Source organism: Apteryx rowi, unplaced genomic scaffold, assembly GCF_003343035.1.
Source record: "Apteryx rowi isolate R43461 unplaced genomic scaffold, aptRow1 scaffold_7, whole genome shotgun sequence".
NCBI classification, from domain to species: domain Eukaryota; kingdom Metazoa; phylum Chordata; class Aves; order Apterygiformes; family Apterygidae; genus Apteryx; species Apteryx rowi.
The window spans coordinates 7295397-7322905 of NW_020450982.1; the positions used below are offsets into that span (position 1 = coordinate 7295397).

The 27509-nt window shown below is 40.3% G+C and overlaps 1 protein-coding gene across 2 annotated transcripts; it reads right to left on the reverse strand.

Annotated features, from left to right (window-relative positions):
• On the reverse strand, positions 1 to 27446 carry CFAP57 (cilia and flagella associated protein 57). Of its 2 annotated transcripts, none has more exons than XM_026086881.1 (22): positions 27290 to 27446; positions 26898 to 27214; positions 24447 to 24730; positions 24075 to 24282; positions 21132 to 21284; positions 19919 to 20058; positions 19072 to 19237; positions 18558 to 18671; positions 17849 to 18061; positions 17079 to 17252; positions 15747 to 15908; positions 15116 to 15271; positions 12900 to 12993; positions 11800 to 11990; positions 10478 to 10627; positions 8909 to 9067; positions 8315 to 8458; positions 7015 to 7131; positions 5869 to 6003; positions 5642 to 5785; positions 1776 to 1902; positions 1 to 1487 (listed from the first exon to the last, which is right to left on the reverse strand). In XM_026086881.1, exons 1-22 carry the CDS (start codon positions 27444 to 27446, stop codon positions 1285 to 1287), a joined length of 3708 nt encoding a protein of 1235 aa, XP_025942666.1. In that variant the 3' UTR covers positions 1 to 1284. The 2 variants fall into 2 exon arrangements, with proteins under 2 accessions (XP_025942666.1, XP_025942665.1); XM_026086880.1 differs by having other exon boundaries at positions 10478 to 10651.
• Between the last annotated feature and the right edge of the window lie 63 nt (positions 27447 to 27509).

The following is a 27509-nucleotide window of genomic DNA, read 5'->3' on the forward strand; positions in this document are numbered from 1 at the left end:
TAAAAAAGTAGGACTAAAGAAACTTCATTCCACATTCATGGACAAAACATTCAACTGTAATCTCCTAGGCCTTAGCAGCTCATGGAATCATCTGTTTTACCACGGCATTAGCCCGGAAAGGAGTCTGGTATCTCTAATGTTAACACAGCTAACATGTTATCCAGTCTTGACACCATGATCTTCTGTAAAGTATTATTAGGAGTATGTAGAAAGCACTTGTCACTTCTCAACAATTCAGAACAGGAAATGGAAACAATAATGCACTGACAGTTAAAACACCATATAGTTCCCATCTCAATCAGTAGCTTAAACTTAGGATGTACAAGTACTATTCCTCAGTGAGGCAAGTGTGTATCATGCACTGACAACCAAGGATGCAAAAATTCACTTTCTTTTTTCCCTAATTATTAGGTAGATGACTCCTTGTCTTTTTTTATGCATGAGTATACTGCAAAGTAACTTTTTAGGAGAATTTCACTGAAGAAATAAACTGGAGGGGTAGCAGATGTTAGAAAGAAGACAGGCAAAGATGAATTTATCTACGTAACAGAAGAGTTACAACATAAGATTCAGACTTCACTGCAGATTTTGGAGTCTGAAACTGGGCTACCTTTTTATTTTACTGAAATGATTATAATAGATGATACAACACATCTCTAGATATGAGGCAGGGCCTTGAGCAAAGGCTCCAGTTCAAGCGTACTTGACCACTAGTTAAAGGCTGCCTTCATAGGCTAATTATTTTTAATCTGTGACTGAATAGCTGCTTGGAATAACAGTGACATCTATCTCATATTATGGGCAGCCATGTGCACGGATAAGCAATTCAATACTTGCAAATAAAAGGCTGATATTGATTTTTGCAGCGCGATATGACACCAGATATGAATTCTAGTGGAAAAGGTTTACAAAGCTTGACTAGCTCTTTTGGACTAGGACATGGTATTTTTCAGGAGAGAGGTGTGCACCTGTCCTAGCATGAAGGCACAAAGATCAATCTTGCATTAACATAAGTTTATTTGTTTTTCTCTTGGCTCCTAGGCCGCAGGCAGGTTTCTGACCATGCATGCTTAAGGAAAAGGTAAGTCCTCATGGAAAGGGTAGATTCCAGGAAAGAAAGATGGAGAGAAGGCAAGTGGCTTGTGTTTCAGATTAGTGAGTGCTGCATAAATGCTTCTGTTGGAAGAGTACAGGATAGGGCAAGTCTAATCAATGCTGTTGGACTTCTGATCTTGCCAGCAGAATAGAGTAATGTAAGATGTTCTTGAACCATGGTCATTCTGGCTATGTCCTGTGGCTTCCTTCCAGGTTCAGCATAGGAAGCCTTCCATCTGAGAGGGGCTGAATTGCAAGGACCTGCCCCTTCTCTTGGATTTGGTCTCGCAGGCGTTGAATTTCTAGCTGCTGCATTTCTATGATTTTTTCACTTTCTTTCTCTGCATTCAACCTCAGCACAGCTGGGCTGAACAGCACTTCACTGGAGGGAGCTAGAAGATAATATCAGAGAAGAGAGAACAGAGTAACAAAGATCCCAGCCTGCAGAGTTCTTGGGAATGAGCAAGGAAAGGCATCTTTCAGGACTGAAGGAGTAGAGCTAAACAGTAAGATTCTAAAGTATTCAGCAGTTTCTACAACTTACATTATAATATAACAGGTACCACCAGGCAGACAAGCTGGAACTATACAGAGAGAGTAGCAGAACTGTTCGCAGATAACAAAGAGGGCTTCTGAAATGAAAACTGATAAAACGGAGACATACAAGAAGCATTATTCACCTGGGTCTCGAATTACTTGTTTTTTCTTGGTTAATCCTAGTGTTGACTGGAGGTCATGTACCTGGGTGCGGGTCACCTTCAGTTCTTGCCGCAACTCATTAATCTCCTTAATCAGACTCACATTTTCCTGCAATAACAATATGCTCTATGATGAAAAGTGCAGGTACTATCTGACTTAGCAATATGTATCTTCCTATCCATGGGAAAGGACACTAGACAGCACAGAATTAGTATCACAGGCAGGAGATATTATATGCTTACTGAGCTAGGGCTATCAGTACACCACACAGTATTTCAGACAAGGCTACAGTACAGATTTGATGTAAAACATGACAGTGTTCTAATCACACTCCTCAAGAAGCTAGTATTTGTTTTGCTTTTCTGACTGCAGCTGCACTTTAAGATACCATCTTCTTTGTCAACTCCACAGTGAAGCTCAGGTCCCTTTCTGAGATGGATTCAATTAATTCAGAATTAATATGAAGAATTCCCATTTCTCCCTCCAGTGTGCATTATTTTGCTTTTCATTTGCCACCATGTGTCTGTTCACCTAAATTATATATATCTCCTTGCATTTCTTCAGAGCCTTATTCATTAGTTTTGACTAACATCACTTTCCAACACCCCTTCCAAATTATTAAGAAATATATAAAGCATATGGATCCTTGATATACCTACTACTAACATTTTGTTACAGGGAAAAGCTGGCCATTTAGTCATCTTTCTTTCTTTTTTAGTCAGTTTTCAATCTATAAAATATCAACCCTCTAATTCCTTAATAGCCTGCAACAAAGTATCTTGCTGAAATAGTTGTGAAAGTACAGGTGAATGTAATATGGTTCTCTTGTACCCACTCTATTGACAGATTGAAAGACTTCAACAATAACAATATGGAGCTGATACTAGTGAAGGATAATAAAACTGTTGCCCATGAATCAGAAACAGGAGCACCATTAACTAGATATTTCTGTTCTGAATTCAAGAGAAGCGGAATTGTATATTTGTCTCATACAAAGACAATGAGCTACCTTATCATATCAACAGCAAGTGGGAATGTTAAATAGCTGCTACCATACTTGTACCGAGAGTAGCAATGATCTCAACTACCTGCGGCGGTTTTTCAGACATTTTAGAACACAGCATCATTCCAGCCTCTGGAACTTCACCAAATATGGACATATTTTAAAAGGATAAATGACCAAAAGGCAAGCATAGGCTACCTCATCTAATACTGATCCCAAGCAATTGCGAACTCAGCAAAACAGCAGGAAATAAGAAAAAAGATTAATGACATTTTCCTATGAAAAAGGTGTCTTTTCAAATCTTGATTTTTTTGATGAGATGACAATTTTGGTTGATACACCTATGTTGTGTGAGATTTCTGTAAGGCACATAATTTGTTCCTATACAGTATACTGATGAAGTATTAGCATCATACAAGAGTCAATGTAGTACAAATGGACAACTCAGAACTGGTTAGTAGCAAGGCACAGCGCTTACAGCAATTGTCTGTACAGACGCGCTCCAGGAATTCAAGCCAGCAGCAGTAACTCAAGGCACATGCATGTGGCAAGATTCTAAATACTTGACTCTAAGAAAAGTATACTGACTGTGCTCGAGTTTCCCCTCAGCTGAAAGTCACCGTCCACAGAACCAGACACTGACAGAGAGGTAGATTGTGGAATGTGTTAAGGTCTGAACTTGTTGGGCAAGAACAGTTGTTTTTGCAGTGATTGTGTTAGACTCTAGAAGCAGGATGAGTTGATGAGCTTCTGAAGCCTGCTCTAAAATAAGTAAACAATAATATTTTGTGACTTCATTAATTCAAGTCTTTAAACACAGATGAAATTTGACAACTGTGCATTTATCCCAGAGCTTGATCCTGAAAGGACACATGAAGAGGATAACTTCCAAGACTCAGTAAGAAAGATTTTTTCTTTTGACCAGCTTTCAGGATCGTGGCACAYCATTTTTGTTTAGGTGGAGTTCTTTGGTCATGAGTCATAAGTTTACTCTGGGTAAACTGACGCAGCTGAATGCYTGCTATCAATTCAAGATCTTGCACAGCGTAACACCTCTCCTGTATGAGGTAGCCTGGGCTATGCAGAATTGTCTTGTCTGGCTTGCTGTATGCCAAAAGGCTGCTTGTTGACAATGATAATATTTTTCTGCATACGCATGCTACCTGGAGAGATACATCTTTAATTCAGCCTTTGCAGTCTGACAGAAAGCCTGCACTGCAATRAAATGATCATGTAGTGAATTAAAATAAATGTACATTATAAAACTTATTGTCAAAGGATGTGGCAAAGCAGAAATTGTTTCAAAAAACGGATTGATCAAATGCATGTAGGATGAGGCCATCAGGAAGGACTGCACATGATGTCTGGATGCAGTCTGCAGCCTAGGAAGTTCCTAAAGTGCTGACTGCCAGAAACAGGTAGGACATATAGAAAGGATCATGCTATACATACTTCTTTCTTATACTTTATAAGCACTATTACTTCAAGATTATTCAGTACGCTTGTTCTAATGTATCCAGGTGACCAAAGAAGCCATTATGAATATAGAAGGTTTGGAGGGAAAACTAACAGACTAACAACAAGTAACTTACCAAGTGGTAAGAATAATTAAAATTATCTTGACAGTTCTAATCAACTGTTGCAATAGTCACTAATGAAATGTACCTATGAATAGTCACTCAAAGAGGAACGCACAGCTCTGAAAATGTAATTACAACTGAGAACTAATAGAAATACAGAGCTAGAAGTCCTTCGAGATGTCATTCACCTGTTCAAAGAAAGCCCTGACAGAAGTTCGTCTAAACTAGTCAAAAAAAAGACCACTGTGAAGGACTGGAAGACCATGATAATTCCTCCTGGCCATAAAGACTCATTAATCTATGAGACTTCAGAGAACTGCCTTTTCTTTGAAGAAACCAGGCTGGTTAGAAGCTGTGATATCTTCATCTTCCAGATGTTTTATTAATTCAGTTTTAATCATCATTTCATGTTAGGCTTACTGATCCAAGACATCAAGTATTATCATTGTAAGCACCATCTGTCACCCTATTCCAGCAGGGAAATTTTCCAGGTTATTTTTTGAAACCATCTCCTTTTGTGCCAAATGGAAATCTCTAACCCAGAGATGTAGTACAGAAATTAAAACASGGCCAAGGAAGATCGCTGCTGCCTGGGCCTGAGGGAGGGCTATGAAGAAAGAGCAAAGAATAGAGGACTTAAGAGGGGACAGAGGTATAAAGACCCTGAGGAAGCACAATAAAGTAACAATGAAGAAAGGGCTAGTGAGGGGAAAGGGAAATGCTGACTGAGCAGAAGGAGATCATGGTAATAATAGACTGTGGGAGTGTTGTCCTCCCAGGAAGTTAGCTGTGGGGCTTTAGATCCTCTCACTCCAGGAGAAAACACATCAGATCTTTGGCCTCAGTAGCTGCAAGTTTATCTTGCCCTGTAAGGAACAAGGATTCCAAGCAAGATGTCTTGGTACTGATGGGCATATTCATCATTTGTTTTTGAGCTTCCTGTGAAAACCTGGATGTGAAAAGCAGAAAGTTTTTGAATTCAGATAAGTGGATGTGGGACTAAATGGCCAAAAAAGTCAGTCCATATAACAATTTCTTGCTTCAGAGATCTTGGGTTTTTTATCCAGACAATTGTAGAACTCCAGTAGCTCAATGAATATTACCCGTGAATGGAAGCATTTGAAACCCCTAGGAATATCTGGCAAGGGAGCAAATAAAAATTGTTTCAAAGTCTTAAGAAACTATAGCAGCAAGGCTGCTAAAGCCTCTTTTGTGCAGTTGCTTCCTTCTTCCCTCCCCATACCACAGGGAAAAGGCTCATTACCTGCATGATGCGCACATAATCAGCTCGGTGGATTTCACTTTCTTTCACCACCTTCTTTTTTAAAGTTGCAAAATTCCTCTCAAGATACTCTTGCTGTCTGATGTACTCCTGCTGCAAATCTGTGTCTAATTCTACAGTCTCCACCTGAGGGGCGACAGCATGTTGCCTCAGTAATTACACTACCAAATAAGCTCACCTGCAAGGAGAAGACAAAGGCCTTGACTCACCATGTCTGTTTGATGCACATACTTGGTGTAGAGCTCACAAATCCTATCCTTCAGTTTTCTGGAATCCTGAATGAAGCCCACACAGTTATGAAGATCTGTTTTAAATCGTTTGATGAGAGCTTTCATATTTTGTTCCTGCAAGAGTTATGTAGGTACACTCTTATCTGACTGATCAGAGCACTCCACATTGTGCAATACCTTGAAAGTCTAGTTGAACTGGTGAAAATCTCTCATATGTTTTAAGGACTTTTTAAAGTCCATTTAATTTTTTAAAATATGTCATTAAAGAGAACCTGCTCAGGCTGAGCACTGCATGTGGAATACTAGTGACAAGTTTTAGCAGTAACACTTAATCCATGATATTTGCAGTAGGTAATGCCAGTGTCAGCACCCAGAGACCTCAAGTGAAGAATAGCAGCATATTATCACGAACACTATCCCACAAAGTCCTTTCCCAGACAGCCTACATTCTTATTTAGAAACAAGATGCAAACAGTTAATAAGAGATGGCAAGGGACAAAGGATATATCAGATGTGCAAACTTGATAATTTCACATCAAGATTCCCTTCTCACTCTTATTTGTTTTCTGACAGTCCCCTCTCCTTTCTTTCCCAGTCCTGCACTGCCTGCTAAGCTCCTTCATCTTCAGTTTCAGTTCTTTTTGCTCCCTCATGTCTGACCTGCTTGTTCTCAAGCACAAGGAGCCCTTGTCTCCTCCATGAATAAGCCCACCCTTCGTTTCATCCTATTAATGCCTGCATATCATTGTAGGTGCTAGCCCATGCGTTGCTCCTATTTGGGTCCACTGTCCCGAGATTTCAAGCTTGGGCAGGAAGAAGCAGTATGTTAGGCATCTGCCTCACTGCTCTGTTAAACCTGGCAGAATGTATGTGTTGACCTTTTGAACAAACTTACRTATAAACAGCTGGAATTTTTTAATATCAACTCTCCAATCTGGTTGCAGGCTTGGAAGTTTTCTGCCTTTGTCCCCACTTACTTACCAGAGACTCTCCTATTCACTGGACCTTGTATACAGGATCCATGAAGGAGCATTTTGCTCACATTAATGCTTCTGCAGTGTTCCATCCCCACAAGCTTCATTCTGCAGGAACTGTGGACCACTGCACAGTGGTCATACCCCATACCTTCTGCCTCTCTCTGTGCACCTCACGGTCAGTTGCCTTTAGCTTCCGTTGCAGCTCCGTGATGTTCAGTTCCAACTGGGCGTTCTGCTTGTGGAATCGTTCCAGTTCCCCCTCCATCTGAAAGGAAGCAGGAGGAGGAAATTAGGACTAAAAGTAGACATTACTGAAAAAAACAACATAAAACAGGAAAACCACAGTATTAAAGTACGGACGTGAGGGAGTAGGTCCCCCTTCAGGTTGAACTGCAACTCAAAACTTCAAGCCAATTTTGGAACAACACTGCCCTCTGTCAGAACATACAGAAAATGCAAAACTGGATAGTCAACCCCCTTTTCCGTAATGGGTACTTAAGTGATGACCCTTTATTTGCCTGAGTTGAAGTGGAGTTGTACTGTTCCATCAGAATAAAGATGGGTGGAGGTGGAAATTAACAGTCAATACTGGAAAGAATAAGTGCAGCAATGARAGGAAATCAGCACTGAAAAGAAACAAATGCATGAAAAGCTGTGACTGCTCACACAGATCAGATGGATAAGAGGCACTAAGGATACTCCAGCATTTACTGATGTGAGTTTGTGACCAAAGGAGAGGACAGGACTTTCATCATGCTAGTCTGACATGCATATAAAATGTTCATTAGTTGGCATTTTATTAAAAAGGCTTTTCTTCTGAATAAACAGACTTATGAAAATTAGCAGGTCACTGATTAGCTATGTCACCATAGTCCTAATTTGGCTGTGTTAAAGGCACATCAGCAGAGAGATTATGGCAAGGTGGTATCACAAATAAATTGCCTCAATGAATTTGCTGCAAGCTATGTACGAACACATGAAAAGTTTCCATGGAGCAGCTGATGAACGGTAATTTGTCCATGTACCTAACCTTTAAATTGGGTTAGGTTTGCAGAAATCTGCAACATTTTCAGGGAAGAAGTTCACTTTCTCTTCCTCCAGACCAGGAAAGGCAGTATCTCACAAGGTCTACAAGGTATGTGGAGCCAACCACATATGGATGAGAGGTATTTTTGATCAAAACTGACATTGTTGAAGAGTCTGGCATTAAATACTGAAACAGGAGTTTAAGTAACCATATCCATCACTGGTAGCATGTAATACAAAACTAAATAGCAGCTGCTGTGCATAAGTATTTTTATTAGGCACAAAGATATTGAATCAGTGCTGTGTATCTTTCAAAGAACTCAAGGAGCAAATAAGGTAGAGTTTTCCAAGGGATTTGCCTGGCCAACTTTGTAACCAGATAAAAGGCTGAGTAGCAGAAGCCAAATGACCATGTTGCTCACCTCACGGATCTGCTCCTTCATTACCATGATATCATTTTCACGTGGTTGTATTTGCTTCTTAAGCTCCTTTATTTTGTAATCCAGTACAAACTTGAACTTTTCCAGTTCCTGATTTTTCTTTTTTAGATCATATATCCGCTTCTCCTGGGGAAAATGGGTATGGAGATCTGAATCACACATAGCACTCTTGAACAGATTCCTCAGTCAAGGCACAAATATAACAGAGGCGAACATAGCAGGCACAGTTCTTGTGGAAGAATTGACTTTTGTCACACACCTCACACAGATTGCAGGGGGAGGGGTGTCAAATAATGCAGAGAGCCATCTACAAGTCCCAAAGCAGGGGATAAAAAACTCAACAGCCTGAACTTTAGTTCCCCAAGGAAAACTTAGAATGTGGGGAAAACATAAAGTTCCCAAACTAAAACCTGCAAAATCTTTAAGTTAAAACTGATCTTCCAGTCATGTCTGGGACAGAATAGATACTCAGAATAGGATACTGGATATTATCATAACACAATACTATTAATATAAATATCTGTATTAAACTAAAGGAGGGTGACTTTGACCTGAATCAATCATCCTGTTTCTCACCTTGTCTTGGATAGCGTCATCTCTCTCTTGAATCTCCCTCTTCAGTGCCAAGATGTCCTTCTCCAGTGATGTAATGATGCCTTGCAGCTTCTGCTGTTCCAGTTTAATTTCCTCAATCTCACTGTTTCGCTCCTCAATGTCTTTCTGTAGGCTGTCGAACTAGAGAGGAAAACAGGTAAGAATTTAACCATTTCCAAAAGCTGTGCAAAATTTAACCATCCTACTTTGTAAGGTATCTTGTAGACAGTGTGAGAGAAAGGATAGCAATTTGAGAGGCTACAGGATTTAGTTATCATGGTAGGAAGGGTTTTAACATGCTGGACTGTATGGAATAAAGCAAACAACTGAAGGAGAGATGAACATGTTAATGTTGGGGACAATTGTGAGTATTAAGACGGGTTTTGAAAAAAAACAAAGATATACRTTTCACGCAATTAAAGAAGGAAGAGCTAGAAATAATGTGCAAGAAAGATGATCTTAGCAGATGCACTTAAGCAAGGTGGAGAACAGGAAAGCAGACAGGTAGTAATCAAGAGGAGATAAAACAATGAAAATTTTAGTATCACAAGCAGGAGAAATAAAGTTAGGTGGGAGAAAGAGTAAGCACGAGAGAAGGCAACAAGATGTTGGTTTACATGAATCCAGTAAGGGAGAATTTGAAGAAAATACCAGGATTCCAAGGCTAAAATGTCAGTTCCTTTCAATTGCAGAATCCCAAGAAATATAACAGGCCTTCAGGAGACAGAGGTAGGAAAATCTAAAGATGTCAGAAGTAGTCCGGAAGGGTGCCCAGTTCATAGCTCTTCCTCAAAATCCCTGCCTCAGTGCTAAGATCTGTGAAATCCAAGAAGGCTGGAACCAAGGTGGTGCTGGTCAAACTACAAGAATCCATCTTGCACCATCCTGGTGTCTAAAAGATATCAGAACTGAAGACAGTACCACAATAAAAGAGGGCATGAAGGCAGAGAGCCTCTGTGTCTCCAATTAGATAYTGAAGAAACTGAAAATAAAAAAGGTCCCTCTAACATTCTTAGGCAAATATAATACCCAGCTAGTATAAGAGCTAAAAGGTTTTCTCTCTCCTTAGAAATCCTAAACCTATTGGCAGAACCAATAAAAAATGATGATGCGTACAAACCACCAAGTGTCTATTACATTAAATGAAGTAGTAGCAGAAGTACTTTTCTAACAAAGTAATGCAGCAGACTTGGAGAAATTAAAAGGTCTGTTTCTTTCCCRTGATATGATGAACAATATTGTTTATTATTTATAATGTCAAACTATGCAAGATAGCAGAAAGTGTACTAATAAAAACACACATGCTCTATTATCTCTCCTCTTTCTTTAGTCTTACCAGCAATACAATCAGCGCACAGCTGCTTCTTCTTCTGCCCAAATCTTGTAAAACATGCAAACTGATATAAGAAGAGGCAAGTGTTCCCATATATGACAGAAATGTCAAGTATTTATAGACTAAATTAACAAGCCTTGACATGTCACAAATCACATTCAATTCTCAGCTATAGGTCTCCATGAGTAGGTCTGATCTTATCACAGAAAAAGAGATACCCTTTTCCTCATGATTCCTGTTTCTCCTTTCAGTCGCAGGTTTGATTCCTTTTCTTCCTGGAGCCGTCTCTCATATTTAATTTTGATTTCCTGGATTTCTCGGTCTTCATCATCTTCAATCTGTTTCTTAATTTCTTCATATATGTGAAGCTGCTGCCTGATAGTCTCTTCTGTCTGCAATCAGGGAAAGCAAACATTAGAGAAGACAACAGTACTAGTCCAATAAAGAAGAGGAGAATTCTTTATTTGTAACTGTGTTTCTCCTGAGAGGGCCTGTATTTAATGGATTCTTCAACTTCAATTGCAGGAATATTGTTTAGACTAACTTAACTTCTTAGGGAATTAAAGTCACTTTAAAAACTGTAAAAAATAAACATAAATTGTTTTTAAGGACTGGATGCTCTAAGTTAGGGGGAAATACATATTAACTTAAAGCTCAGCAGTGTTGTGCAATGTAAGTGCAAAGACATAGGCTTACAAACCTGAAAACTTGGCCCAAATACTAACACCAGAGAGATTGCCTTGCCAGCAGAAAATGCAGACATGAGTAACACTTGAGAGGATCTTTTAAAGTTGCTGTTTCTGGTGCATTAAAACCCACAAACACTTGCACCAGTCTCTGTACCGCTCTCTTTTCACATTCCCTCTACATATTCTCTCCAAATTGGCACTGCAGTGAAGGGCTGGAAACAGTAATGCTGACAGAATTTATTGACATTGGATATATCTGTATGAGTTGCCTGAATATCAGCMTCAGTTACCTGGCTGCACTTTAAGCTTTGGCATGGAGTTCACTGAGCTACAGTCTTTGACCGCAATGGGCAGGAGTTTTTGAAGTACTCAGGGTTTTTCTCTTTGCTCCCCAAATTATGGAGGCAGGATCCTCAGGGACTTAGTGATGTTGGCAATTTCAAAGACCAGGAGTTGATACATAACAGAATTCACTGTTGCAGAAGCATTATCTCTTCACTAGAACAAGTGATTGACTGAATCTCTCTTTCTCCAATTACAGTAAATATATCATCCACATCATGTAAACGAACAGGAATTCTTGCACCCAGGGGAAAGAGGCAAAGCTAAGAACACTCGAAGATGTTCTTCTTAGAAGATTACTCACTGAAGGCATGAAGCCCAGATAAGTTGGTAACTCACCTCGGGTTTTCCTCATTACTGTATTTCCTCATTACTAACATATTTCCCTGTTTACAAGCAGATTAGGATTTGCATGCAGGGAGACAACTTCCCCTGCCCTGGGGAATATTTTATCACAGTTGGAAATAAAAATACAGTCAATAATTCAAACTGCAAATCAAGGTTCCTACCTCTTCCAACAAAACAGATTTCTCATTAAGTTTTTCTTCATAATATTCTGTTAACTCCTCCAGAGCCTTGCTTTTGCTTTCCTCCAAATCATGCAATTGTTTCTCATACTCCTCCTGCATCCTCTGGGATTTCACTTGCAGCTCCTGGTATTTTTCATTTTCCATTAACAGTTTCTGATTATTGCTAGATTCTGGTGACATTAAACATATGGAACTCATAAAACTAATAGGAAAGAGAGGTGCATCCTATCTTTCTACAGTTACTAGTGTCTTATTTTCTGCTTTGGTCTTTTTGACAGCTGGTTGCAGTCAGTTACCCTAGATGCTCCTCCTCATTTTCTTCAACAGATATACAGTGGGTTTAGGCTCTGTGACAATAAAAAATTTTACATCAGAAAACCATATCTTGAGTTTCCTGCTCTTCCTTCTACTTATGACATCACTAATAGTGCCTGTTCCCAAACTGTCATTCACCTCTCTCAGTTGTGTCTCTGCATACTCCACCATATCACTGCTTGGTGCCTCAGAACAGAATGTTGCTCTGTCCCAGCCTGAACAAGTGCAAAACCTGCACTGAAATCTCCTAGTCTGCCATTACAGCAAATGAATACCAACCTGTCTATGCATCCCCTTGAAAAAACAACCATGACAGAGCTGTATAAGCACAACTGCTACAGAGTATGAGCAGACAATGGCCTCTCTTACTGCCAGACTTTTTTTTGGTATTAATTTTCAGTAGTTCTGATTTGTCTTGATTATGAATCCTGGGCCCAGATATTTCCATGTTGTGTGCATTGTACATTGGCCTCCTTGCTGAACTGTAAGACATTGCTATTTTTAAAGTCAACTATGAGATAATTGAAGAAATCACTAATCCCAGGATCCAGACATCTAAAATACAATGCCTCTGTGCATTTTCTCATGGACGTGTATGCACTGCAGTTTAGACAGACTTTTGGTCTGCAATATTTTTATGACACATATGCCACCCATTTTCCCTTGTACCTTGCACTGTGGTCAGCTCTCCCTGTCTCCTTACTTGCCATGAATCTAATGCACTTTCTCCAAATTCTAGTTATAAACATATGTTATAATCTAACCTAGGTCTTGCACCTCCCTGGCCTGTTTCTTCATCAGCTCAAACAGTTGATACTGGTGTTGTAGCTCCTGTTTTTCTTTTTCTGCCTGTAAAATCTGGAAAAAAATAAGAAAAATAAGTTTTAATTTGAAAATAGGCAAACCAGTGTCCAAATTCTTTGTGTTCTTGCCTGTGGTGGGGAACACATACATGATGGAATTTGTATCTTTGAAATCACTCACCAAAAAAGGCAGACGCCATGCATTACTAAGCCAAGTTTTCCCTGAGATTAGTTTGTTAAGACAGATTACAAAATTAAGGAAAGCCAAGAGAAAGTAGCAAATGTTGTTCATATAATACAGAGCATTGTATATTCATAATTTAAACAAGAGCCACAAAACCCTCCATTTCTTTGTGTATGACTGCTTGAGGAGTATTCACAGTTTCACAAATTGTTTTCCAGGTATTAAAATCCAAGCTGCTTCCRACTCACTTGAAGTGCACCTGCAAGATCCTAAAACACTGGCATTTGCACAGAATGAGATGAACCCAGGCAAAAGTGAGACTTGAACTCCATTTGCTTGGGATATCATACTAACACTTAGAATTACTTATTCTTCTAAAAAGGCACAAAGAACTGGAACAAGAAGGTGAGTAAGCAATTTCCCAGAAAGTTTGGAAAGAACCACCACAGGTACTACAATGGTTTTGACTTTCTCCTCATAACTGTATGGCCCTTGCATCAGCAAAAATACTCTTTTGGACACAACAGCTACAAAGGTTAGTGACAAATCTGTCCAAATCTGTTATTTTGTTTAATCTTAACACATACTGATATTCAAACAGAAAGTGCGATTTACTTGCCTAGAACTTTTATTCACCTTCAAAGGCACTTGCTTGCAAGCCTATAATCAACAAGCCTAAAGAAGAAGCTTCAGTGTAGCTGAGATCATTAAAACTCTGTGGTCAAGCACTACCCATGGAAAGGCTTGAAGAACTGCAGAAGAAAACTGGCACAGATAAAACGCAGGTAGAGGAATCTGTAAGAAGCAAAAAGGCTTCCTTCTGAAAGCTCAAGCTATATAAAAATGAGGAAAAAGAGAAGGGCTCAAACTCTGGCTACTTAAATGCAAAAAATACAATGAGAAAAGCCAAAGAGCAAAACAGCCTGAGGAAAAACTTGCAGAAAGCATAAAAATTAACAAGTAAACTTCTTCAAAAACTTTAACAGCAGAAGCCTGCCAGAACATTTGTAGGTCCAAGAGACAAGAAAAAGGTATAAAAGGAGCACTTGGAGATGACAAGACCATAAAAAATATAGTGAATAACTTGGCAAGTTTTCACACCGGACTCCTTTATGTGGGAGTCACACTGAAACACTGGTTGAAGGGACTACGGTACAACCTAACAAGATAAGCAGTAACAAATTACCAGGACAGGATAACATTCATCCAAGAGCTCAAAAGGAACAGAAGGATGAAAGAACTGAATCATTAACCRTGATATATAATCTCTAACTCCAAGCCATCTTACTACCAGTGATACCGCTATTGCATCACCTGCCTTCTAAATCTACAAAGGGTCCAGAAATACAGCAAATTACTGATCAGAAAACTGGTGTTTGTTCTAGACAGATGCAAAGATATTTATAAAACAGAAAGAGTGGACACACAGATAAACAAGACATTAGGAAGAACTATCATGACTTTTGAAAAAGGAAGTCCTGCTCCATGACCACAGAGAAATCAACAGGCACATGAATAAAAGAAATCCAGGGGATACGGTCTAATTCTTTTTCAAAAAGCTCACGTGGCACCTCACCAGATGTTCCTGAAGAAGCTAGGCAGTCAAGGCATAAAGAAGATGGCATTTAAGAAGAATTGTTAGACCCTGCAGCAGCTGCAACTTACATGTGATGGAGCTTTAATGGCATTGTCCCATTTCTRCTAAAGTCCTGACCCTTAGTCTAAGGCAGCATTCATTGCTGAAACAGTTTTTACGTGAAGATACTTATAGCCTACCTGCGAAAACTCTAGTGTCCTCTCAGTACTTAAAATGTACTTGGCTCAAAAGATAGTTTTATGCTTTATAAATATCTCAAACATCTTTATTGGAAAGGAATACTTGATTTTTTCAGATGTTTTATGGCATTCATACATATATAATGCAAGCTTGAATTTAAGCCTTTAGCAAAAGTGAAAGATTTCTTGATATTTACTGCTGCAATATGAATCACACCTCATGTTTGGTTTTAAGGCAGTCTATTTCCTGGGTGAAAATCTCTTTTATTTCCTTTATTTTTTCATTACAGTTCACGTCCTTGAGACGTAGCTGGTAATCATTTTCTGTCTGTAGCTCTTTCACACGAATCTGCAGGTCTAGCATCGCCTGACCCTGGAGATGGATGACAAGATACTGTTAACAGAGGTACTATTTGCCATTGGCAAGTTTCTTAAGGATGTTATATCTACACACACATATTTATGAAAGACAACCATTGCAGAGAATTTTCAGAGAGATAGATCAAGAAAAGATCAAGTTTCAGAAGTAAGTTTTTTTGCTATCTGATGAGATGGTTCATAGAAATGCAACTTCTAACTTCTCTGCTCCATTAAAACTGCTTTCAAGGGATTGGAGAAAGTATTAGAGAAAAGTGTAGACTTTTCTCCATTCTCACTGCTCCTACAATGATGTTTGTATATTAACAAGCAGGTCCAGCTACTTACTGTAGCCTCTTCTTACGAAGAAAGCTATGCCAGCCCTCTTAGAGGTTCACAAGGCACAGCTAGTCACAAACATTTTGCAAAYGTAATTCATAAGCTGTAGACTAGGAATCCTGGAGTTCATGTTCACAAGTTGCTCCTCCTACCTTCTCTTCTATATCTGATCTCATGATCAGTACTTCTTCAGCATATTCAACTTCCTTTTCCCGTTTCAGTATTCGACCTTCTTTATCATACACTTTCCAGATCAAAAAAGAGCCATCCTTTGAGGCAGTCAGTAGAAATAGGTCATCATCTGTTATGGACATCTTAGAAGGAAGAAATGGCCAAATGATAGTAGAGACAAGGAAAAATGGAGACACAGCTTGCTTTTATATCAAATTTTTCCCCCCACCCACATATTTACTGTCATTTCTACTAATGGAAATACTAACATTGCCCTGCTACCACCATTTTGATCATGTCCTCTACTCCTGCTCCACCCAGGTCCAGACAACATGGAAAGGGACAGAAAAGGAGAACACAGGAAGACACCAGATTCACTTCTGTTCTCTAAGCTGTAGGAAGATTTTCAAAAACCTGGAACAGACAAGATCTTCTCGATAATTAGAGCCCAGAATGGCAGTTCATATGACAATTCCAAAGGTCCCTAGTCTTCTTCTTTGAGAAGCTGGTTGTGCAACAGACAGATTAATGTTTTCTTCTGAATCTGCAAATAAGCCCACCAAGAGCTACCTAGYAACAACTACTGTCACTTCCTCTAGATGTCCTTGTGGCCATGTGGCCTGGCACAGAGCACCTGGGAGCTGACAAGGCTTGTGGGAGAGGTGAAAGTAGGATTCCAAACACTGGAATTCAGATCCTACAGTTGGACCATGTGACTCTAAGTCAAGGTCCTGTATTTGACAGTGATACTTAAAATGACAAAATTATGAACAGTTTTAAGAAGATAGAACAAGTGGCTTTCTGGAGAAAGCATGCTGAAATATTCCATTGTTGGAGGCTTCACACACCTTATCCCCTATCTTTTAGATGTTGTTCATCAGCCTTTAAGAAATACACTATGGTTAGCTGATCAGTGTTGCAATCTCTTCTGCAATTTACCCTGGCAGCAAATTGCTTAATATATTTTTCTCATTCCCCTTTCCATTCTCACAAGAGATTTTCAAGCCTGCATAACTTTATTTTCCTCTTTATGAGCTGTAACAAAGTTCTTCATCAGAGACATGCCACATTAGGTATCCTGTTCAAGATACTGCGGCCTCCGTCAAGACTTAACCCTTTACCTTTTAGCCAGCAACGGTTTATCCAGTAATGTCTGTCTCTGTAGATAGGACTCCCATGAATGTTTTAAACCTCATTCTCCACACGCAGGCTTAACCTTAGTTTTAACATATTATACTATCAAACGAGAAGCACAGTGTGAAAGGAGAAGTGTGCAACTGGCATGGCAGGGAAAAGAATATATTCTACTTTACCTTTGTAACAGGACCTGCATGGGCCTGATACTCATTGAACTCCGTGGGCAAAGGCAATGGGTATCTCATAGTTCGGATTGTCCCCAAAGATGTACCAATAAATAACATGTGCCCAGAATGAGAAACAGCTATCGCAGTATAAACAACATCAAAAGCAGGCACTTCATGCAGGATCTAAAAAACAAAAATTACACTATGTTCCACAATTCTGTTACTTAATGTTAAGTAATTATGCAGTGATTACTTATTGCATAACCAGTTGTCATATCACTACCTGAAGCAAAGCAGTTAAAAGAATCTGCATGCCTACAGGAGCAAAGCCATGAACAACAATTAGTATTAAGCTTTATACATGTGCACTTTTAAAAACTTAAACTGAGTTCCGTAAGTTAATCGCTTCTGAAAAATTTGATGTTTATCACATAAAATTTAGTATTGTTCTGCATAAAAAAATGAATGTAGCCCACAGTTGTAGATGCAATAAATTTGGATTTCAGCAAAACAGTCAATACGATATTGCAGTTATTTGGTTAGTGGAAGTAGAAGATTTTTAGGGAAATCCAAGTAAAGTTATAGACACAAAACTACAAAAAATTCCCAGGTATCATGGTAAAGGACGTCAGAACATTATTATAAAGAAAAGCGTCAGTAAATACTGCAGCTATCCAAAACTGGCTGATTCCTATTTGTCAAGTGGATGTTGATTAAAGCAAAGCACCAGTCCCCTCCCCAGAGAACTTAGCAAAATCATACAGTGGTTGTTAGCTCACCGAAGACTCTGAAATTTCCTTGAGTGTTTGGTCAGATCCAACAGCAAAGATGATTTTGGCGAAGGGAGACAGGGCAATACTGCTGTATTTGCAGGACCTGAGCACACACTCTGACTCCCTTTTACCTGTCAACAAGTTCCACTCATACACAGCACCATGTGTGTCACAGGAGACCAATTTAGCATCATCTGCACTCCATTTAACTGCACATATCTAGGAAAATCCAATGTTTAAGTTACAGACATATAGGAAGAAGTCATTTTACTGGGAAATCCATGATAGCTTTGGAATCATACTTCTAAGTTCTATTTAAAAAAAACCCTAAATGTTTCTCAACTAACTACCTTTTAGCATTAAAAAAACAGTAAGAATTACTCTGTGACCACACTGACAGACAAAAGCTTGTYCTAATAATGATCAATGCATTTTTTTTTTCATAATTTATTATTGGGATACTTTATCCTGGTTCTGCTACGTGCCAACCCTTCTCTTTCAGTTTAAGAACGGACTTTTTATATGCATCTAGTGCATCCATATGCTGAGTATTAGTTGATCTCTACACAAAGAAAACTGACCTTTGTATTTCTACTACGAATTTTTGGATGCATTTCTGATCCAAGATTGTACTTTACCTTTTCAAAACTTATCTTAAGTTTATCAATTAGTACTTATTTAAACCAGTCATATTTTATAGGCTTTGTTTACTGACCTTCCCACTATGTCCTTTCAGATTATTAGTATTTTCAAAAGTGGTGGTGGAATAAATGTGAATCACATTTCCATTAACTGCAGCAAAAAGATGGCCTCCATTACTGAATGCACACTACAAAAAGAACATTATCACCCATTACTGAAGATGTAGTAGATATAAAAAATTCATGCACTGAATTCCACTGACATCATCTAATATCTGAATGCTACACAAAAATAAAATTCTATGATACATTTGCCTCTTACTGCTTTCTTAATTGATGCTTTCCCCTATAACATTCACTCCTTCAGTATTTCTGAGCAGGACACCCCTTCTGCAGGTTCCCTGGCCCACAGTTCTGCATTAGTCTGCAGGCTCATTTTCCAACACTTAGAATCCTTTTCTCTCTGCTTTGATATTCTAAATCCTATTAGGATCTGTTGAAGAGGATCCTATCCCCATCACGTTCTTCATTACTCTGCTCCCTATAACTTCCAGAACTCCCCAATATCATTTTCGAATCACTACTTACCTCTCTACAACCTCTCACAGTGAATTCCATAAAAACATGCATGTCCTCATACAGTAGACTCATAAGTCGTAGTTTGTCAGAAAACCCAACCAAACAGAAAAGGCCAGTGGGGTGAAGTGATACTGTGTATGCTTCCTCCTGATATTGCTTATACAGCTCCAAAGTGCTGAAAGAGAGAACCATCACACAGCATGCAACAGTACAAACTCCCTATGCATGTCTGATGGGACAATATCTGGCCCAGCAGGACAACTGTAGCCACAATCTGACTCTGTCTTATCCTTGAGGAAATGTGTTGCCGGTCATTTAAGTTATGATCACAGAGATGTTACAGGAAACAAAGGCAAATCTGAACTCCTTGGCTGACAGAGAAGGCGGGGAAAGTGCAACAGCAAATGCTTGTTTACTGTAATACAATGAAGAAGGTGAATGAACTTTTGGCTGCAAACATACACACACAAACATCTGTTCTAAGATGTCCTTCCCTCTAAGGATCCTTAAAATCTGGACTCATTTTGCTGGAGAACCATGGCCATGAAGCAGGAGACAGGACAACAATATCTTAAGACAAAGTTGAATGAAACGTTCGTAAAGACTTTTTCCCAAAACATATGAGAAATTTTACACAAAAATGGCATAACAGAGAAAAGTTTTGATTCTGTTCATAATGATCTTAAAGGGACTGCATATTCATACTCCCCCAATCATGTCAATAAGACCATTTGTATTCCACACAAGAATTTTACCAAAACAACATGGTTATTCATATATGAGATTGCTGCTGTTGCCTGCTAAATACAATATCCAGAAAAGCAAGAGATGATAACAAACACAAATAACTCTTTACTTGGTCTTGTAATTCCAGATGCGGACAGATCTGTCCAGGGAACAAGTAGCAACAATGGGTTTCCGAATACAGGTGTCCAGACCAGTGATCGAATCAGAATGTAATGGGAAATGCAGATATATAAAATGAGCTGACTTCTCCTGAGAAGCAATGAAAACATAGAAAAATCATAAATATGTCACTGTAGGCAGTAAATCAGGTGAGAAGTCTGTTGTAGCTCTTTGAATATAGTAATCAAATGGATTTGAGGAAACCACTTAATCCTATCACTGCACTAGTCTGAACAAAGCCCTAGCAACATAACAATATTAGAATCAGATTTAACTTTTTAATTAGTAAACCAGAAAAGAGATGCAGGGAAGATGTAGGTTAGGTAGGTCGCATATACTAGTGAGAGCAAAACATAATTGCAGGTGTCCAAAGAAATGCAAGTTAGATAAACAATAAAACTGGACCTGCAAGAATTCAGTTCGAACACTTACTTTCTGGTTAGACGGACATTTAAAAATAATCAAGTGCTGAGTAATAAGCAAATTAATTAGGATGCTCAGCTATAGCACGCTGGAAATTAAGAGCCAACAACATTTTGGGCTGCATACACAAAAAGATCCTATAATTATTTAACCCCTTCCTGTAAAGATCTTTTTGTATGACTGCATATAGGTTAGGTACTTAATTCCATGCCAGTTAATTCCATTACACTACATTTATCTCCTTGTATTTTTTAATTCCGTTAGAGTACGGAATGTATTTCTTTAATTTGTCCTTCACAGTAGGGTTTCACTTCTAATTAGGACTTCAACAGCTACTATTTTAGAGTAACATAAGATTCCCAAGGCTAACTTTTGGCTTTTTCATTACATTAACATTTCTGCATATTACAGTGGAACATAAACTCTACTATAGTTGCATTAAAAATCCCTCTTTAATCAACTGCTCCAACAGTGACATGCACGCTTAAGTGGTCTTAACAGTGTTCTTTACAGTTTTACTGAATAACATCAGGTATTCAAATGTAGGTATGCTTGAGAAAGGGACTTGTGAAATACAGCCTTCAGAGATACACGCAGAGCACTTTAAACCATACTTTAAAGGTTCAGACCCTAGTCAATGGATTTTACAAGAACAGAAAGTGACACTGAATAGCCTGTGCAATGACAATACATCCCTTACTGGATGTACTGCTTGTTGAATGTGATAAGATTGTACTCACTTTCACAATCTCAGTGGAAGGCATATTAAACATGTAAAGCTGGTTTTTAGTTGTGCTAATGATCATCATTTCCTCAGAGGGGCTGAAGCATATACATATAATGTCCTCTCTGCCTGACTGTTCTGGTTCACTGTTGCAAAAGTCCCGAGGAATCTGCACAAGGAATGCATTGCATGGGATATTCCAGGTCTCCGTATTCTAGTAGTAGGCACACACACACTTTTCATGCAATGCTACTCTAATAAGCATATACATAATATCAGTAAGAAAACTTGGATATTAAATAGGACATAACCTCTGTGATGGAATATAGGACAAGATAACCTAACTGTATCTACAGCCATTAAAGTTCAAAAAGTTCCAGTGGCCATTTCAGCAGCAATCTTAAAAACTGTGTTACTCTACACAAACCAGAATGGTAGCAGAAGAAAATTAAGCAAAAAGCCTAGCAAGCATCAGAATTAAAAATGCCTGAAAATTTGTGATCTCATAATAACAGTTCTTTGCAGGGTATCATTCAGGTTGATAAGAGTCTTATTTCAAGTGTCCTACATGCAAAACATTCCTGGTCAACAGACCACAGGGGCTGCACATCCACTTGCGATTCATGAGCTCTTCCTGTTTTAGACGCGGGTTCACGAGCCCCAGTCAGCCAGTGGATTCCGATCCACAGCTCTCAAACCATGCATAGCTTAGAGGCATGCATATATACAGACCTCAAAACAAAGCCACATCACGTGCCTGGCAGCATGCCTGTGCTCTTGCCAATTTGAGGAATGATCTGCTGTGGAAGGAGGTGAGCTGGCTGTGGCTGATGGCGCTGGGCTATCCCAGAACCCATCTCTGTTTTCTCTCCCAGTTGAGCCAATGAGGAAACATGCATTTCCTGACCTTCCTAGGACTTCCCTGGCCTCAGAGGCATGCAGTAGGTATGGTGTGACTCAGTCCTTCAAAAGTTTTGATGTGCTGCTTATATTTTTGTAAGACTGGCCAAAAGGGAAAGCCCACAGTGGAGTCCATAGAAGTGGTATCTAAGAAGCKGCAGTCCCTGTAATCTCCCCTATACCTTCAACTGAAAAAGAGGCTGTGCATACACAGACCAAAGAATACATTTTAGACAATGCATGTGCTTAAATGGCAATAGCAAATTATTTTTTATCAAGACAGACAAAGTGCAGGTAATGACTTAATATTCAGTGAAACATTGYCAGACAGATTAGACCATTGGCTCTTTCACTGATGAGCCCAAGACAAGCCAGTCTTATGTAGCTTGTGTTTCAAGGTAGTAGGCACTCCAGACCTGCCAGGATCAGCATCTGAATGGAGACATTTAACTCAGACTACACAGAGTAGCTACATTGGCTTGGGAGAAGAAATCTTATGCTACTGTGATACTGCAGGGGACTGGCTGAAGGATAGAAACATGGCCAAATCCTTTATGGGGTCTGAGGAAAGTTACAAGGATCAGTTCTTGCTTAGAGAATAATCACTATGTTTTACGTCTCACAAGATTACCGTCTTTCCCAGCTAAAACAAGCACTTCAGCTTTGGCATCCTGGTGGACAGATGTTGCCAGCTGGACTATATCAGTGTCACATACTACAGAATGAAGCCTTCAGCATTTGTCACAGAAGACAGYATGGAGAGCCACAGCACATCTAACCAGTGACATTGGCTAACAATACATTTTTACTGTATATAAAATCAAAGTGCTCACTGCCTGGAGCCCAGGTTACCAAGATCATTTACAACTCCAGTATGAATGCTGTAGCTGACAACTCCTTTGCTGCAACAAATTTTTGGGTTACAATGGAAAAAGCTTTTCATCTGGAAAAGAAAGCTTTCCTGAGGACTAGTCTAAAACTATGGAACAAATCTTCCCTTCTACTTCGAATTTATTTGGCTTGGCATTTTTTAAGTTGCATAACACGATGTATATTAAAAAACTAATAAAGCAAACTGCATTGTGTATASATATTCCCCAGAGAAAGCACTAGAAATAACCAATTTACATATGGTGTACTGCTAAGACACTCACACATCACATTTGTATGTATATTCTTGTACTGCTTATAATACAGAAGGATGAACTAATGCTTCCATAGCCAAGACAGCTTCCAGCATGTAGGAACTGGTATGGGCCACCACCATCCTGGTACTGAAAAGCCAAAGGCAGGCAGAAGCAGGATGAAGTCAACTGTTCCTTCACAGGAACAGCAAGACCCAGGCCCTAGCATATGACAGTGATGTATTGTCATAACAGATTTCAGTTTCCAACGGCAGAGACTTGGAAGCTGACAAAGACGTACTAAGTATCCATAGGCAAACAAGGCTTTGTCCTAGTGATCTAACTTTTAGGATCTCAAGCATAGGGAAGATCTAACCTATTAAGACTGCAGTATAAAAGCGTGACCAGATCATCACAGAGTTAAATGATCTTGTCCAGGCAGTTCAGTAAGTAACTGCATACACCTCACTATAGAACAATTAGAAAACTTGCCAGATTACTTAATCTATTAAGAGTGCATAATTCTCATTACAGCTATAATAAGAAAGATTTGAGGGGAAAAAAGCTTTGCCTTGGAAAAAAACAAGCAGCCCAGTTCTTCAGAACTGATGTAGATTACTCCTCAGCTCAAAAAAAAAAAAAAAAAAAAAAGTTTCTTAAAGGTTTCGTGAAGTTCAGCAAACTCAAGCCCATTTCTCATGTGGGAACATGCAGAGCTACCTTGCAAAAGGATGACTGTCATTGACTTTCAGTGCGACCTCTGAGAAGTCACTTCCTTTCTGCATCACTAGGACAGTTAGCTAATGCTTACAGTGTGCTTTAAAGCTGTGCTAAAATTTATTATTAATAACTGACTCAGAAGCACAAAGGAACAGGCCTCAGCTGCATAATTGTTTGGAAGAGCTTTTCTTCCCCTGTCATAGACAGCCACCTACCCAGATTTCTTGAGTCTCCTTGTAGGCTTCCTTTTCCTCAGTCTTCTCAAATAGAAGAACAACCCCTGGGCTAGATGAACATGCAAAGCCTTTGGAATAAGCTGCAACTGCACATATTTGAGGCAAGGAATCCTGTTGTGAGCCATTATCCTCAGAGACCAGATCACAAGAGATATCAGAAGAATAGAAAGCAGAAAATGAAGTAAGACTTAAGAGGAATAAAAAAAGACAAACAAAACAAAAACTTGTATCAGTGGCAAGCAAAATATTATAACCCATTCATAAAATGGACAAAAAGGAARTAAATGAAAGACCTGCAAGTAATTTTCATGCACAAGCATGAACCTCTTAGTAATGGCCCCAAAGACTTACCTCCCAGGTCCTTTTGTTGTTGCATCTTCTAATTCCCTGGGTGGTATTTTGTACTCAACACTTGTCTCCCAGCGCACTTCTCCACTTTCAAATATGATAAGTTTGCCTGTGTCAGTGCCACATACAACTTTCTCCGCAGACAGCCAGGCATGGCACAGGTAGTTTTGTAGCTCTCCCTTTTGTAAACTCGTCGTCTTCAAAGTTCCTTCACTATATTTAATAAGTTTAAAAATGCCATTTCCAGTGATACAAACCTGTGCATTGTCTTGAGGACTGAAGCTCACCTACAGAACAGGAGAGAGAAATTATTTTACACAACTATGTACACTCTCAGAGCTTTAAAAGCAAATAAGCAAATATAACACCTGTTACAAAGACTTTCAATATCAAATAGGGGAAAACAAGCTAGGTAAAAAGGTTCATAGAAACAGACATCTGAATCACAATGTAACATGGAAGAGGAAGTAGATTCTGCCCTTGGGGGTCACATGACAGAAATATGGCCAAAATACATCTTTGCAGCTGATCAGCAAYTTTTTCAGGTATCAGGCTATTCATTCCAAAAGGCCAGATGGAATTTCTGTATCTCAGGAGAGGCAACTCTTACCCATTATGCATATTAATTTGTATAATTAGGTGTTTATTGGTGAAAACAGAGGAGCAGCCATCTCAACATCTAACACGAAAGATAGCAGAGGTAGAGAGACCTAGGTTTTCATGCTTAATGGGACTTTAGACAGCAGTGATCTCCACAGTCACTTTCCCCTCTTCAGGAATTGAGCTCATGAAGTCAGTATTTCACCCAACCTTTGCTTGTAGCTGTACCCCAGAAAAGATGGCAGCTAGGGTCCATTCAACCCATTTAACTGAAAGTCTCTTACCTCCCAAGAAAGATACTAAAAAAAAGATACCCAAAACAGGATGCAGGAATTGTTTGAGTGCCATCAGTCTGCTCCTAGCCACTCCCTCTGGAGTAGTTCTCAGGTCTGGACATAGAACAGACTGCAGGAAGGAGGTGCATGAGCATGGTGCACGAGCTCATGGTGCATGAGTGTGCCCAAAGCTTCCAAGATGTGTTAGGTCTATCAAGCATGGCCAATATATTTAATGGGTGTTTCYGAAGGGACACAACGGACACACTGCATATACACAGATCAGCTGTACTGCCTGCATACCACACGGTTCAATGCAAAAATCCATTTAGCCCAGTGTCCTATTGCTGAGAAAGGCCAATAGCAGATGCCAAGAAAGTCTATGGAAAGTGTACATAATCTACAGCATAGACCCCTCTCCTCCCTCTCATGCCCTGGAAAGAAGCCATATGACCACGGGAAAACTCAGGACCCCCGATCTAAACAAATACCAGTTTCTAGGTCAGTGATTATATTATGCTTATCTATCACAATAAGACTGGACACAGGACTTAGCCGAGTTGTTTTTTAGTTAGCAATTATCTTCACAGTTTCTAGAAACTTGAAGGATACTCTGACTGGTGACAGAATAACACACTCTGCACATATTCTTCAGACTGATGTAATTTCCACACATTATAGTGGAATATTTGAAGGGCTGTTAATCGTTAATCAGCTGTTAATCAGCTGATTTGTTGTCTATAAGAAACTTTGTTCATTTTCAGAGTGCCAGTTTGTAGCCATTCTAGATCCCTTTTTAGAATCATAAAATCATAGAGTAATTTAGGGTGGAAGGGACCTCTGGAGGTCATCTGGTCCAACTCCTGACTCAGAGGAGGTCTTACTGGTTCAGGCCACTCAGGACCTTGTCCACTCAAGTTGTATTTCCAAGGATAGAGACAGTTCATCTCTCTGGGCTGTTTTCCAGTGCTCCACCACTCTCATTGTGAATTTTTTTTGTCTTGATATCCAGGAAGGAATTTCTGTTTTCAGCAATTTGTGACCACTGCCTCTAATTCTTTTGCTGTGCATCTCAGAACAACCTGGCTCTGTCTTCTTTACAATTCCCTCACCAGGAAGACAGCAATTAGCCTTTTCTAGGCAAAACCCCCTGACTCCCTCAGCCCCTCTTTATAGGTCAAGTGCTCCAGTCCTTGCATTTGTGGCAACTCTGAGCTGGTTGTGGTAGCTTTGTTACCCCCTTTTCTTTCTCTAGGTTTTCTTTTATCCGTCTCATGACAACTTTTGAGTGTTGCTACCCGGCACGTGGTACTTCTTAACCTGAAGTTTGATCTTTTTTCCCCTCCTTTTTGAAATGGTGCAACAGGCTCTGTTGGGCCAGCTGCCAAAAGAACCAGTCATTTGTGAATCCCAATATTAAAAATGAGTGGCGGAGACACTTGCAGAATGGCACAGCATTGTTCTGACTCAGTTTTAAGAGCAGGCTTGTGTGTATCCCTGGTCTCCCAGAAAGGATGGGGGGAGCTGGAAAGAGGCTCCGGGCCCGGCAGTGCCCCGATGCGAGGGCCGCAGCCGTTACCTGGCAGAGGCCGCTGCCCGGGGCCTCGATGCGGACCGCCGCCATCAGCCGCTGCTTCTCCCAGAGCCAGTAGGCGAGGTGCACCTCGGGGGGGCTGGTGGCGGCCGCCAGGTAGCGGGAGTCGGGGGAGAAGGCCAGGGCCACGAACTCCCGCACCGGGAGCTCCGCAGCCGCCAGCGTCCTCCGCCGCCGCGACGGCACCAACGACACCTCGTACACCGTCACGGCCGGCTGCTCCGCCACCGTCTCCGAGACGGCCAGGTACCGCCGGTTGGGGCTGATGGCCAGCGCCTGCATGCCCTGGCTCTTCTCGGAGCCTGCGGGGAGGAGAGGGGTCAGGGCGGCGGCGGGGCCGGGGCCGGGGCCGGGGCCGGGGCCGGGGCTGGGGCCACCTGGGAAGAACTTCTGCCACTTCTGCTCGATGTGGAACTGGACGCAGCTCGCCCCCGCCGCGTACAGCAGGATCTGCTCGTCGAAGAAGCAGAGGCCGCCGGCGACCTGCGAGCGGCAGCCGAAGATGGCCACGGGCTGCGCCACCACCGCCGACATGCTGCTGCTGCCGCCGCCGCCGCTGCTGCCGCTGCCGCCGCTGCCGCCGTCGCCACGGCAACC